General features: G+C 45.2%; 1 protein-coding gene across 1 annotated transcript in view; it reads right to left on the reverse strand.

Moving 5' to 3' along the window:
* Window positions 1-13086, reverse strand: part of SERP2 (stress associated endoplasmic reticulum protein family member 2) — a 40939-nt gene extending 27853 nt beyond the window's left edge. The window contains exon 1 of the mRNA XM_040341289.1: window positions 12754-13086. Within this exon, the coding sequence (XP_040197223.1) occupies window positions 12754-12837 (84 nt within the window). The 5' untranslated portion in view covers window positions 12838-13086. The remainder of the gene's footprint in view (window positions 1-12753) is intronic.
* Between the last annotated feature and the right edge of the window lie 1485 nt (window positions 13087-14571).

A 14571-nucleotide genomic window follows, 5' to 3' on the forward strand; every position in this document is an offset into this window, starting at 1 on the left:
CAACAGTAATCATGAGATCGGTGAATTTCTTTTCACCGATCTCATGCTTTCCAGCCTGGAGGAGAGATGTGGGGTCTTATTGAAGCCGCATCTCTCCATATAGAGTACCTGTCACACACATTCCTATTACAAGGGATGTTTACATTACTTGTAATAGGAATAAAAGTTATAATAAAAAAAAAAATAATAAAAAAATAAAAAAGTGTAAAAAAATTAATAAATATGTAAAAAAAAATATTTTAAAAACGCCCCTGTCCCCGGTAGCTCGCGCGCAGAAGCGAACGCACACGCAAGTCCCGCCGACATATGTAAACGCTGTTTAAACCACATATGTGAGTTATCGCCGCGTGCCTTAGAGTGCCAGCAACAATTCTAGTACTAGATCTCCTCTGTAAATCTAAACTGGTAACCTGTAAAAAATTTCAAAGTGTTGCCTATAGAGATTTTTAAGTACCGAAGTTTGGCGCCATTCCATGAGTGTGCGCAATTTTAAAGCGTGACATGTTAGGTATCTATTTACTCGGTGTAACATAATCTTTCATATTTTACAAAAAAATTGGGCTAACTTTACTGTTTTGTTATTTTTTTAATTCATGAAACAATTTTTTCCCCCCAAAAAAAGGCGTTTGAAAAATTACTGCGCAAATACCGTGCAAGATAAAATGTTGCAATGACCATCGTTTTATTCCCTAGGGTGTCTGCTATAAAAACATATATAATGTTTGGGGGTTCTGCGTAATTTTCTAGCAAAAAAATTATGATTTGTACATGTAGGAGAGAAGTGCCTGAATAGGCCCGGTATGGAGGCGTGTATAAAAGCCCGGTATTGAAGTGGTTAAGAAAGTACTGTTTTTCACTTTTTTACTTCAGTCTGAATTAATATTTCTCGCAGAAAAGAAGTGATTGAAGTTGGTTCACTGTATTCATTATTATTTTGCTATTTTTGTACAGATGAACTGTAGATGACAGCTCAGTGAGTCTCTCCACTTGTTATATGAAAGAATTGGCAAACTCTGCATTGGAGATTGTCAGGGGGGTTAAATCGAGATCATGATTATCTAATGATTAATTGTGCAGCTCTAGACGAAAACCAGTTTTATGTTCATGGATACAGACTACGTTCAGTGCTTGCCTCTTTGAACTGACCACGATCAGAAAGCCCCTAAACACCCACCTAAAGTCATTTTTTGGGGGTGTTTTACTGCTTATGGACCAGAAACGCATCACCCCATTGAAGGCATGAATGACAATAATAAGTATGCAGGTATTCTGACGGAAAAACTGACCCCAATACTAAAGAGGTGGTTTGCCGAGAGAGATGGAGTGTTCCAGCAAGACCTAGCTCCCTTCCACAATTCCAAGTTAACTAAGGACTTTATTTCCCAACAAAAAAGGTATCGGAACAGCCAGGAAATTCACCTGAGGCCTTGTACACACGACCGAGTTTCTCGGCAAAAACCAGCAAGAAACTTGCTGGGAGAAATTTTTTTGCCGAGGAAACCGGTCATGTGTACATTTTCGTCGAGGAAACTGTCGAGAAACTTGACGAGCCATAAAGAGAGCCTGTTCTCTATTTCCTTGACGGGAATGGAGAACATTGGCTTGTCGAGTTCCTCGACAGCCTAACAACGAACTAGACGAGGAAAACGATGTGTTTCGCCCGTCAAGTTCCTCGGTCGTGTGTACGAGGCTATACTTAAACCTGATAGAAAACCTGTGGGCCATTGTGAAAGCTTGCATAAGAAAGGTAGCATTGTAGAACAATTAAAATGATAGAAAGTTTCTGTTCCAAGTATGGTTTAGGAACCCTGAAGTGAAGGATTCAAGTGAAAAAATTAGTGGCATCAATGCCTAAGGAGCGTAAGGGAGGTAATTAAAGCTATCAATTACTGACAGATAGTGAAAAAAAAGAAAATCGTTTTGTAAACCTGAAATTGTCTCATTGTAATATCCTGTTTGTCCCAACTAATTAGCACAGTACTGTAATCATACAGATTATGGTGGAAAGAGACTAAAGCTTAGTACACAATACCAGGTTGAACAACAAAGAAAATTGACAGCTTAGGTCGGAGCTGCTGTATGAACAATCCAACGTTAGTACAGCGGATCTCCCCTGCTGAGCTGTTGTGTTCTGACAGGGGGACACCCCTTCCGCCAGAACACTCCACACGCCATTGGCTGAGATTGCTGTTTGGGAGTCGGTCTTCTGGTTTTCCAGCATGCTCATCCAACAGAAGCTGGGCATCAGACCAACTGCCATATACACGGGGCGAATGTGGGCCGTGTTTTTTTTTAAACTCACCGATGCTGCCCGACATTTGGACCATGTGTGCTAGGCTTAAGGCCCCTTTAACACTGGGGCGTTTTTCAAGCGTTATTGGAGCGAAGCCTCATCTGCAATCCCAATGTGCTGGTAAAGCACCGCTAAGACCCTAAAGTTTCAGGGCGTTTTTGCAGTGCCTGAGTGTGAAAGGGTAAGGCGTTTTTACAGAGCTTTCAATTAACTTCAAAGCAGAGGGGCGTTTTTGGAGGGTTTTTTTCAGCGCCCAAAAGCTGCTCCAAAGATGCTGCTTGCAGGACTTTTCTCAACTCCCCGCCAGTGCAACGCCTCAGTGTGAAAGGGTAAGGCGTTTTTACAGCGCTTTCAATTTATTTAAATGGAGAGGGGCGTTTTTGGAGCGTTTTTTTTAGTGCCCAAAAGCTGCTCCAAAGATGCTGCTTGCAGTCCTCGGACACACGACCGAGGAACTCGACGGGCGAAACACATCGTTTTGCTCGTCGAGTTCCTTGTTAGGCTGTCAAGGATCTCGGCGAGCCAATTTTCTCCATTTCTGTCGAGGAAAAAGAGAACATGCTCTCTTTTTGGCTCGACGAGATCCTCGACAGTTTCCTCGTCGAAAAGTGTACACACGACCGGTTTCCTCGGCAAAAAAAAAAAAAACAGCAAGTTTCTTGCTGGTTTTTGCCGAGAAACTTGGTCGTGTGTACAAGGCTTCAGTGTGAAAGGGTCCATTGAGATGCATGGAGAGTGTTTTATGAGCGTTTTAATAGCACTATTTTTAACGCTAAAACGCTGTAAAAACGCTTCAGTGTGAAAGGGTTCTAAAGGAATAACCCAAAAATAAAAAGTATTTTTTCTCATTTCAAGACAGTGGGTAGAGCCATGAAAATAATTATTTTACACCACAAGGGTCAGATGCATAACCATCATTTTAATGGTTATGACTTGTATTTATCAACCTTCCATGACCAACCATTATTAACCTGGTTATACACACACAGTTTTAAGGCTTTTCTCCATTTTCGACTAGTGTTGGATTTAGAAACTACAGATGAATTAAATCAACCTCCTCCCAAGTATCCACAGCCTGAAGCTAGTGTTATTATAGAGAGTGATAATCTGTGTGCTAATCTTTGCAAATTGACTTTACATTGATTTATCTGTAAAAAAACATTAGTTGTAGTGAAACACAACTACTTACACAGTAGGCTAAATAAAGCATGCTATAGTCCTTTGTGAATTGAGCTCTTAGAGATATGAGCTATGAAAGAAAATAACAGCCGAATAAGAGGAAAACAATTTCTTCTTACCACTTCTTCTAGGGTCCCCTGGCAAGGTACATTCCCTGGGCTGGTATGGATCAGGAGGGGTTGCACTGTCTTAAAGGAGTTGTAAAGGAAAAACATTTTTTGCCTAAAATTAATGTCTGCAAGGTAGACAGACAGAATAGTGTAACAATTCTGTTAAAAAACAAGTAAATACCTATTAAATTCCTTCATCTATATCACCTCCGGCGTTCTAGTTTCTGTTCTCTCATTCACTTCCTGGTTTGCGGTGCTCGTTCATGTAAGAACTACATTTCCCAGTATGCATTGCGGCACGCCCAGTAATTCACACCTCCTTGAAGTCTCTAACACGTAGAGAGCGTCCTGCCGCACAGATGTAGTTCCCAGGAGGGGGTGAGCACGTCACTGACCACCGCAGTAAAGCCTCCTATCACGGTGGTGAGTAACAATCAGACAAGCAGGAAGTGAACAGAACAGAGAAGAAATAGACCAACTTCTGAGCAAAAACGAACAATGAGGAAGTGAAAAGAGGAATGTCTGCAGGTAAAGGATGCTTATTATGAAAAAAAAAAAATAAAATCCTTTACAATCCCTTTAAAGCGGGGGTTCACCCTATCGACGAAAAAAAAATTTTTTTTTTTCTTTTACCATAAAATCAGGCATTGTAGCGCGAGCTACAGTATGCCTGTCCCGAATTTTTTAGCCCCGTACTCACCTTGTACGCGTAGATCGAAGATACCGGGGAATGGGCGTGCCTATGGAGACGGAGGATGATTGACGGCCGGCTCTGGCGCGTCACGCTTCTCCGGAAATAGCCGAAATAGGCTTGGCTCTTCACGACGCGTGCGCATAGCCTGTGCGCAGGCGCCGTGAAGAGCCGAGACCTACTCCGGCTGTCTTCGGGGAGAGTGACGTGCCAGGGCCGGCCGTCAATCATCCTCCCTCTCCATAGGCACGCCCATTCCCCGCGGGAGCCGAAATCTACGATCTCCGATTACAAGGTGAGTCCGGGGTTAAAAAAATCGGGACAGGCATACTGTAGCTCGCGCTACAATGCCTGTCTCGATGGTAAAATCGTGTCGGGGGGGGGGTGAACTACCGCTTTAAGGATTGTGGGGAATCCCCACACTTGTTTGTGGGTTTCCCTCTAAACTTTCTACCAGTTCGTTATCCAGGATAAGGGTCTGGTATGGATTTTGGGGAGTAAGGGGGGCTCAAGGTGTTTTTTTTTTTTTTAGTTTTAGGGGCATGTGGTCTGGTATAGTTCATAATGGCATGGAGTCCTACAAAAAAAGAAATACAAAAAGGAGGGTCCTCTTACAATCCATACCAGACCCTTGCTTTTGTGGGGGGGGGGGGGGCTGAGTCTTATGGGAATCTGGGAGCGCCGTTAACTACTTCCCGACCTGCCGCCGCAGTTCTACGGCGGCAGGTCTGCTCCCCTGCGCGAGAGCCCGTACAATAACGTCGGCTCTCTTTGCGGCCACTAGGGGCGCGTGCGCGCCACTGGAGGCGCGCGCGCCCCCCGCTCGTTCGTGACTCCCGTGCGGGTGCCCGGTGGGCACGATCGCCGCCGGGCACCCGCGATTGCTCGTTACAGAGCTTTCGGTCCTGTCAGGGGGAGAAATGCCTGACCGTCTGTTCATACAATGTATGAACAGCGATCAGTCATTTCCCCTAGTGAGGCCAACCCCCCTACAGTTAGAACACACCCAGGTAACATACTTAACCCCTTCCCTGCCAGTGGCATTTTTATAGTAATACAATGCATTTTTATAGCACTGATCGCTATAAAAATGCCAATGGTCTCAAAAATGTGTCAAAAGTGTCCGAAGTGTCCGATATAATGTCGCAGTACCGAAAAAAAAAAAAAATCACTGATCGCCGCCATTACTAGTAAAAAAAAAATATTAATAAAAATGCCATAAAACTACCCCCTATTTTGTAAACGCTATAACTTTTGCGCAAACCAATCAATAAACGTTTATTGCAATTTTTTTTTTTACGGAAAATATGTAGAAGAATACGTATCGGCCTAAACTGAGGGGCAAAAAAGTTTTTTTTATATATTTTGGGGGATATTTATTATGGTAAAAAGTAAAAAATATATATTTTTTTCAAAATTGTTGCTCTATTTTTGTTTATAGCGCAAAAACTAAAAACCGCAGAGGGGATCAAATACCACCAAAAGAAAGCTCCATTTGTGGGAAAAAAAGGACATCAATGTTGTTTGGGAGCCATGTCGCACGGCCACGCAATTGTCAGTTAAAGCGACGCAGTGCCGAATCGCAAAAAGTGCTCTGGTCTTTGACCAGCAATATGGTCCGGGGGTTAAGTGGTTAAATAACAAGGGCAAAACTGAAAACGCACAATAAAATTGCAAAGGTGTGAACCAGGCCTAACTTTACAGTGGTGTCACAGGATCAGTATATAACTAAATGTAAAGAAAGCTTGTCCTAGAAGAAATCTATAAGGTGCCAATGTCTTTCATTTGTAAATGCTAGTTGCTATTTCAAGTCATTGATCTACAATAAACATGCAACAATTGACATTGCATTGAAGCTGAAAATTCATGCTCTGTGCTTTTCGTTAAGGCCAATGACTCAGAGTACTTAAAGTGGTAGTAAGGTCATGTATGACATTTTTACCTACAGGTAACCTTCTAATAAAGCTTACCTGTAGGTATAAATAATATCTCCTAAACCTGCACCATTTAGGAGATATTCCACGGAGCAGCAGCCCATGCGCTCTTAAGGAACGGCACATTCATTGAGAGGTTTTTGCCACAAACTGACTCCTGAGTGACATCATCACGGCTTGCCCAGTCAGACAGCGGGAGCCCACGAACCCGGAAGGAAGACCGGGTGAAGATGGAAGCCCTGTCAACAGTGACAGTGACAGTGCACCGCTGGAGGGCTTTATTTTAAGGCAAGTCTCTCATAATGTGCTAGTATTTATTATCATTTTTACTAGAAGCCTGCAAAGCATTGCATTTGCCATCAGCAGATCGTGGGTGCCATGCAGGACTCCTGCAGATTGTCAATGTTTGTCTGCTTGTACATCATAAGAGCAGACAGTTACACACTGGAAAGAAGAAACCATGAACTACCTAGAGCACTCAACAGTGTCCTGGTAGCTCATTAAAGCGGAGCTCCATCCTAAAGTGGAACTTCCGCTGATCGGAACCCTCCCCCCTTCGGTGTCACATTTGACACCTTTCAGGGGGGAGGGGGTGCAGATACCAGGTATTTGCACCCACTTCTGACCACACAGTCTCGGGCAGACTGCGGGCATGACGTCACCTCCCCCCCCCCCCCCGTTGTGTTCTGGGAACACTCGGCTCCCAGTACACAGCGGGAGCCAATCGGCAGGTGTAGCACGACTCGCGCATGCGCCGCAGGGAACCGGGCAGTGAAGCCGGAGCGCTTCAGTTCCTGGTTCCCTCACTGAGGATGGCGGGGGGCAGCAGAGTGACAAGCGATCGCTAGTCCTCTGCTGCGGACAGCGCTGGACTCCAGGACAGGTAAGTGTCCTAATATTAAAAGTCAGCAGCTGCAGTATTTGTAGCTGCTGGCTTTTAATATTTTTTTTTCAGCGGAGCTCCGCTTTAAGAACTACAAGCCGACAACTGCAAAGAGTGTCAGTACTTGTAGTTCTCCCATTCACAGAACTCTGTGAATAAATCATGCGAACAGGTGGCCGGCGTGACCGCAAGATCGGGGAGAAGATCCTGGCTCGCAGTCACTACAGGGAGTGCAGAATTATTAGGCAAATGAGTATTTTGACCACATCATCCTCTTTATGCATGTTGTCTTACTCCAAGCTGTATAGGCTCGAAAGCCTACTACCAATTAAGCATATTAGGTGATGTGCATCTCTGTAATGAGAAGGGGTGTGGTCTAATGACATCAACGCCCTATATCAGGTGTGCATAATTATTAGTCAACTTCCTTTCCTTTGGCAAAATGGGTCAAAAGAAGGACTTGACAGGCTCAGAAAAGTCAAAAATAGTGAGATATCTTGCAGAGGGATGCAGCACTCTTAAAATTGCAAAGCTTCTGAAGCGTGATCATCGAACAATCAAGCGTTTCATTCAAAATAGTCAACAGGGTCGCAAGAACCTTTTAGAAAAACCAAGGCGCAAAATAACTGCCCATGAACTGAGAAAAGTCAAGCGTGCAGCTGCCAAGATGCCACTTGCCACCAGTTTGGCCATATTTCAGAGCTGCAACATCACTGGAGTGCCCAAAAGCACAAGGTGTGCAATACTCAGAGACATGGCCAAGGTAAGAAAGGCTGAAAGACGACCACCACTGAACAAGACACACAAGCTGTAACGTCAAGACTGGGCCAAGAAATATCTCAAGAATGATTTTTCTAAGGTTTTATGGACTGATGAAATGAGAGTGAGTCTTGATGGGCCAGATGGATGGGCCCGTGGCTGGATTGGTAAAGGGCAGAGAGCTCCAGTCCGACTCAGACGCCAGCAAGGTGGAGGTGTAGTACTGGTTTGGGCTGGTATCATCAAAGATGAGCTTGTGGGGCCTTTTCGGGTTGAGGATGGAGTCAAGCTCAACTCCCAGTCCTACTGCCAGTTTCTGGAAGACACCTTCTTCAAGCAGTGATACAGGAAGAAGTCTGCATCCTTCAAGAAAAACATGATTTTCATGCAGGACAATGCTCCATCACACGCGTCCAAGTACTCCACAGCGTGGCTGGCAAGAAAGGGTATAAAAGAAGAAAAACTAATGACATGGCCTCCTTGTTCACCTGATCTGAACCCCATTGAGAACCTGTGGTCCATCATCAAATGTGAGATTTACAAGGAGGGAAAACAGTACACCTCTCTGAACAGTGTCTGGGAGGCTGTGGTTGCTGCTGCACGCAATGTTGATGGTGAACAGATCAAAACACTGACAGAATCCATGGATGGCAGGCTTTTGAGTGTCCTTGCAAAGAAAGGTGGCTATATTGGTCACTGATTTGTTTTTGTTTTGTTTTTGAATGTCAGAAATGTATATTTGTGAATGTTGAGATGTTATATTGGTTTCACTGGTAAAAATAAATAATTGAAATGGGTATATATTTTTTTTTTGTTAAGTTGCCTAATAATTATGCACAGTAATAGTCACCTGCACACACAGATATCCCCCTAAAATAGCTAAAACTAAAAACAAACTAAAAACTACTTCCAAAAATATTCAGCTTTGATATTAATGAGTTTTTTGGGTTCATTGAGAACATGGTTGTTGTTCAATAATAACATTAATCCTCAAAAATACAACTTGCCTAACAATTCTGCACTCCCTGTAGATTTAGAGGGTTGGGGAGAGGCTGCAGCACTGGAGCATGTTACATGTTCCATTCTAAAATGCACATCGTCACTTCCTGTATCGCTGGTTCCCAGCACAGCTGAGGTGGAACGCACGCCCGGACAACGAGCACGGCATCCAGTATCTAGGATCTTTTCCGCTACAACGCGAGATAGCCCCAGTGCCGGGTTCAAGGCACCCTAAACGGTAGGCGGCCACTTGGCTCCCTCTGCTTACTTCATATTTTAATAAAAAACATACTACACTATGTTCGGCATTACTTTTGTCTTACATGCATAAATCGGGCATCTAATGAACATCGCAAGCATTACTGCCAGGACGTTACTAACATTACAGGTGATCCTGTTACAAGCCTTAATGTTCCCTTTTTTGGTAACAAAGTAAGGGACATTAATATCTGGTAAGAAGCCATCTAATTCTTACACTTTGGTGATAGTCTTAAAGGTGAAGGTGGAAACATCACTCTATCTGGAAATATAGCACGCAGCACTTTACTTTGATTCAACAGCATGCAAATTTTCTTCACCACTTGAGGAATCATTTGGCAAAATAGACTTTCATCTGAATGCCAATACCTAATAATAGAACTTGGTTCTTTTTCACAGTTTTTATTTATTTCATTTATTTATTTGGCACAGCAACTTGAGCATCCCATCACTGGAACACAGCTCATTATCATAGGACTTTTTACTATAGTAATTACAGGTGTTTTCTATATATTTGTTTATGAAATTTCAAGTATTTATCACAATTTATTTATTTATTAGCGCACCCATTCCCACACATTTTTACACTGCATAATCTTCTGATTATTACTGGGTAGCAGCTTAACACTGTATATAAATTAATTTAATTTAATTTACTGGCGCGAGATACAACACACACAAATGTCCCTGGAGCCTGTGGCCGCCCAGCTGGGCTGTCCCTGGAGCCTGTGGCCGCCAAGCTGGGCTGTCCCTGGAGCCTGTGGCCGCCAAGCTGGGCTGTCCCTGGAGCTCGTAGACGCCCACTCAGCCTCTTCGCATGGCTGGGGGGGGGGGGCAGAGACTAGAGGTCAGCTGCCTGGGGAGTAATGTGAAGTAGGAGGGGCTGCAGGAGACCCCATCTCCTGATTTCGGCATAGGTGTCACTGCTACAAGACACCACGAAGTCGGAGACACAGTGAGTAACACTACCTGCGATTTATAGTTGCCATTAAAAGGACTTAAGGAGCACTACATGTTCGTGGGTTGGGGGTGCAAATTACTTGTCTTGCCTTGGGTGCTGACAACCCATGGTACCAAAATAATTTTACTGTTAGGGGTCCCCACAACTTGGGGAACTTTATCAAGGGGTTGAGAACCGCTGCTCTATCCACTTCTCTCCTCTCCCTTGGGTGACATCTCCTGGTGCTTCCACTTCCAGTCTTGCCTAAGTGAGGTCCCCCTCACCCACAGCCTCCTGGGAAACCCATTCTACAGATCTCGGAAATTGCTGTACTTCACATGGGCCAGCTGGCTCTTCCCGATTCTTGCAGCCACCACACACATCATCAGCAAGAACCCCCCAGGATGCCCCCCCCCCCCCCCGCCAATGAAGAAGAGGACAGTATGGGCTTGATGGGCAGATTGCAACAAGGTAATACCTAATTCACAGCCTTGTAAGTATGTATTCTAAGGGCCAGTTCACTCCATACAAACGCAGTCCGGATGGTTTTCTGAGTGCGTGTTTTTGATGCGTTCTGCTGCGTTTTTTCCACCTCTTTTTTCTTCACCTTAAATAAGGAAATTTGGGTTACAGTGCATTTTTGATGCATTTTACCATGTTCCAGTACAGCCCAGTGCAGAAAAATGCAGCATGTTGTACTTTTTTTTCCCCCCTGGAACTAACCACACTATACCAATGAAAACCGTATCACCTCCTATGCATATGTTTTTGATGCAGAAAAAAAATGCACTTGACTGCATGTGGTGTGAACTGGCCCTGAAGCCTAGCTGCCACATATATGGGTCGCTGTTCTGTTTCTGGGGCTGTGATCTCAGAACTATGACCAAGCTCTGCCAGACAGTTCACATGTAGGACAGGCTCCCAATAGCATTAGCATGGTGAAGCCTATCACAGTGCTGCAAGACTGGGACCCCCTACCATCTGTCTCGGGCATCAGGCTGGTGTAAAGGGATCGATATGTTCCCTCTGTATAGAATATCTTTAAATTAGAGATGCACCGAAATTTCAGCCGTGGAAACATTTTGTCTCAAAATTGTGTTTTCGGCATTGAAAACGCACTGCAATTTTACCACGAATTTGCAGCGATTTTACCACGAATTTGCGATTTTGGGCCGATTCTACCATGACTACTGTGCTTATGATGTGTTTTTTAATAGGTCATGTGACTCAAAAAACACATCAAAAGCATAACACGGGTGTGTCAATGATGCGTTCTTGCTGCGTTTTCAATGCATTTGAACTAAGGTGCGTGTTTTTATTTTTTTTTAACCGACCAAAAATGCACCAAGCTTAACACCACAATGGAAGCCCAACAGACCAGTGTGAAAACATACATAGAATTTAAAGGGATAAATACAAAAAAATATATATATATATATATATATATATATATATATATTTATATTTAGCTTTTCTTGTGCTTAAGGCGCCAATAATGGCTGACAATAAATTTATATTCATTTAAAGTGGAGTTCCATCCTGAAAAAAAAAAATTAGGAAAATGCTGCAAAAAACTAACAAAAAAAAAAAAACTTTTTTTTTTTTTTTTTTTTTTATATTTACCCGAAATACCTGTTGCTATGCGGATGTTCCTAATCTGCCTTATCTGCGGTGGGTCTTCTTCCGCATCCTCTTTCTGGTTAATGGGGTGCACTGCCTTCTGGGAACTGTGTGTATCCCAGAGAGCAGCCGCCCATTCACAAAGCGGCGCGAGCCTCGCGCATGCGCAGTAGGAAACGGGCAGTGAAGCCGCAAGCTTTACTGCCTGTTTCCCTTAGACCCCTTTCACATTGAGGCGTTTTTCATGCAGGAATACCGCGGTAATACCGCCAACAGTGCGGGCGGTATTAACCCTTTTTCGGCCGCTAGTGGGGGTTAAAACCTCACCGCTAGCGCCCGAATATCGTGGTAAATACGACGGTATAGCGGCGCTAAAAATAGCGCGGCTATACCGTCACCGCACCTCCACTGCCCAATGTGAAAGCAGCCTTACTGAGGACCTGGCGGCGCAGGACCTGCAATGATCTGGATCGGCATCGGGGGGGGGGGGGGGGGGGGATCCATCATCGCAGGCACCTAGGACAGGTAAATGTCCTTATTAAAAGTTAGCAGCTACAGTGTTTGTAGCTGCTGATTTAAAAAAAAAAAAATTGTGGATGGAATTTTGCTTTAAAAATTTATGATATTAATTAAAAAGTCGAATACAATTATATATATATATATATATATATATATAAAAAAAGAATTTCCATTCGGTGCACCTCTACTTTAAGTTATTGCTTGAAACATTTCCCGCTTTTGGCGACACACACATATATATATTTTTTTTACAGTGCCCATTTTCCTAGTACAGCCTAGATATATAGATATACTACACCCCATGTATTGTCTGATGCAGATGCAGAGTAGTAGCAGTACAAATGCCAGCATGCCTTGTCTTTATACACCTGGAGATTGTTGTATGATGAAAGAGCACCTATATAATGACATGATGTGTACATCCTGTGTGGTAGCTGGATCCTGGTTGCTATGGGTGACAGCAGACGCTCCTGGCACTGCCAGGGACATGGGTGACACACTGCATACAAAGCTATTCCCTGTGATGATGGCATGGCAGGCGCCCCTTTCCCCCCCCTCTCCTCCTCACCAGGGTCTTGGCCACGTTGCCTCTCTGAGTGATGTTCTTACTGTGCTTCTCATTAGCCATCCGGATCCTCTGCTTGGCCACCATGGTCGGGCGGAGAGGCTCTCCAGTGCGGGCACACAGCGGATCCCCGGTACTCTATCCAACCACCATCAACCACTCACACAGCCAGCTGTCAAGAGGCGTCATGACGTCATCAGCACCTGTGTCTGCTGTCCCTCCATCCCTCCTTAGTACATGCTGGAGGGCAGCACAGACAGGGGGAAGTGACGTGTAGAAGAGGGAGGGGGGAGGACCCCTCACTGTCTGCTTCGGCGGGGGGCTTCTTCTTATTACACAGCTCCACACCTGTTATAGGAGAGCGCGCATCCCCTGCATCCCTCTACATGTGTGTCTACACATCAGGAAAACACCTAGGAGGGGTGAAGGTAGGTCCACCTAGGGTGGCAACATCTCCAAAGTGCCATTCAGGGACCCCCCAACCCTCACATCTCCAAAGTGCCATTCAGGGACCCCCCAACCCTCACATCTCCAAAGTGCCATTCAGGAACCCCCCAACCCTCACATCTCCAAAGTGCCATTCAGGGACCCCCCAACCCTCACATCTCCAAAGTGCCATTCAGGGACCCCCCCTCCCCCAAGATGATTTTTCATCCTTTTTTGCCATTTTTTTGAGGGTTTCATGCTGGAACCTGTAGTCCTTCACTTTTGGGGGGTATCACAGCCCTAATATCTAAGGATATGGACGCCCCAAAAAAGTGATGGACTACAAGTCCCATCACGAATCTCTGATATCTAAGGATGTGACCCCCCCAAAAGTGATGGACTACAAGTCCCAGCACGACCCTTTGATATCTAAGGATGTGACTCGCCACCCCCCCCCCCCCCCAAAGTGATGGGCTACAAGTCCAAGCATAAACCCCTGAGATCTAAGGATGTGACCCCCCCAAAAGTGATGGACTACAAATCCCAACACGACCCTTTGATATCTAAGGATGTGACTCACCACCCCCCCACCCCACCCCCCCAAAAGTGATAGGCTACAAGTCCAAGCATGAACCCCTGAGATCTAAGGATGTGACCCCCCCAAAAGTGATGGACTACAAATCCCAACACGACCCTTTGATATCTAAGGATGTGACTCACCACCCCCCCACCCCACCCCCCCAAAAGTGATGGGCTACAAGTCCAAGCATGAACCCCTGAGATCTAAGGATGTGACCCCCCCCCAAAAGTGATGGACTACAAGTCCCAGCACGACCCTTTGATATCTAAGGATGTGACACACCACCCCCCCCCCCCCCAAAAGTGATGGGCTACAAGTCCAAGCATGAACCCCTGAGATCTAAGGATGTGACTCCCCCCAAAAGTGATTGAATACAAGTCCCATCATGAACCCCTGAGATACAGGGATTTGACTCCCCAACAAAATTGAAGGACCTCATAGATTTCACAGGTTTTTGCTGGGACCTGTAGTTCTTCACTAGTGGGTGAGGGGGGTGTCACATCTTCAGTTTTAAGGGGTTCATGCCGGGACCTGTAGTCCTTCACTTTTGGGGTCACATCCCCCAAAAGTGAAGGAATACAAGTCCCAGCATCCAGGGCCGGTACAAGGCAGGGGCAGATGCACCGGGCGATACAATTTGCGGGCGGGCGGGGTCGCAGGTGAAGTGCCGGGCTGGCAGTGTGCTTCACAGTACATACTAGCCGGCTCCGCGCTCCCCCTTCTGCGGCTGCAGCGCTCCCCTCTCCCCCTCTCTCTCTCCCCGCTCGGCGATGGCTGTGTTTGTGTTTGGCGAGCGCCCTCCTAGACCGGCTCAC

Source organism: Rana temporaria, chromosome 2 (genome assembly GCF_905171775.1).
Source record: "Rana temporaria chromosome 2, aRanTem1.1, whole genome shotgun sequence".
NCBI classification, from domain to species: domain Eukaryota; kingdom Metazoa; phylum Chordata; class Amphibia; order Anura; family Ranidae; genus Rana; species Rana temporaria.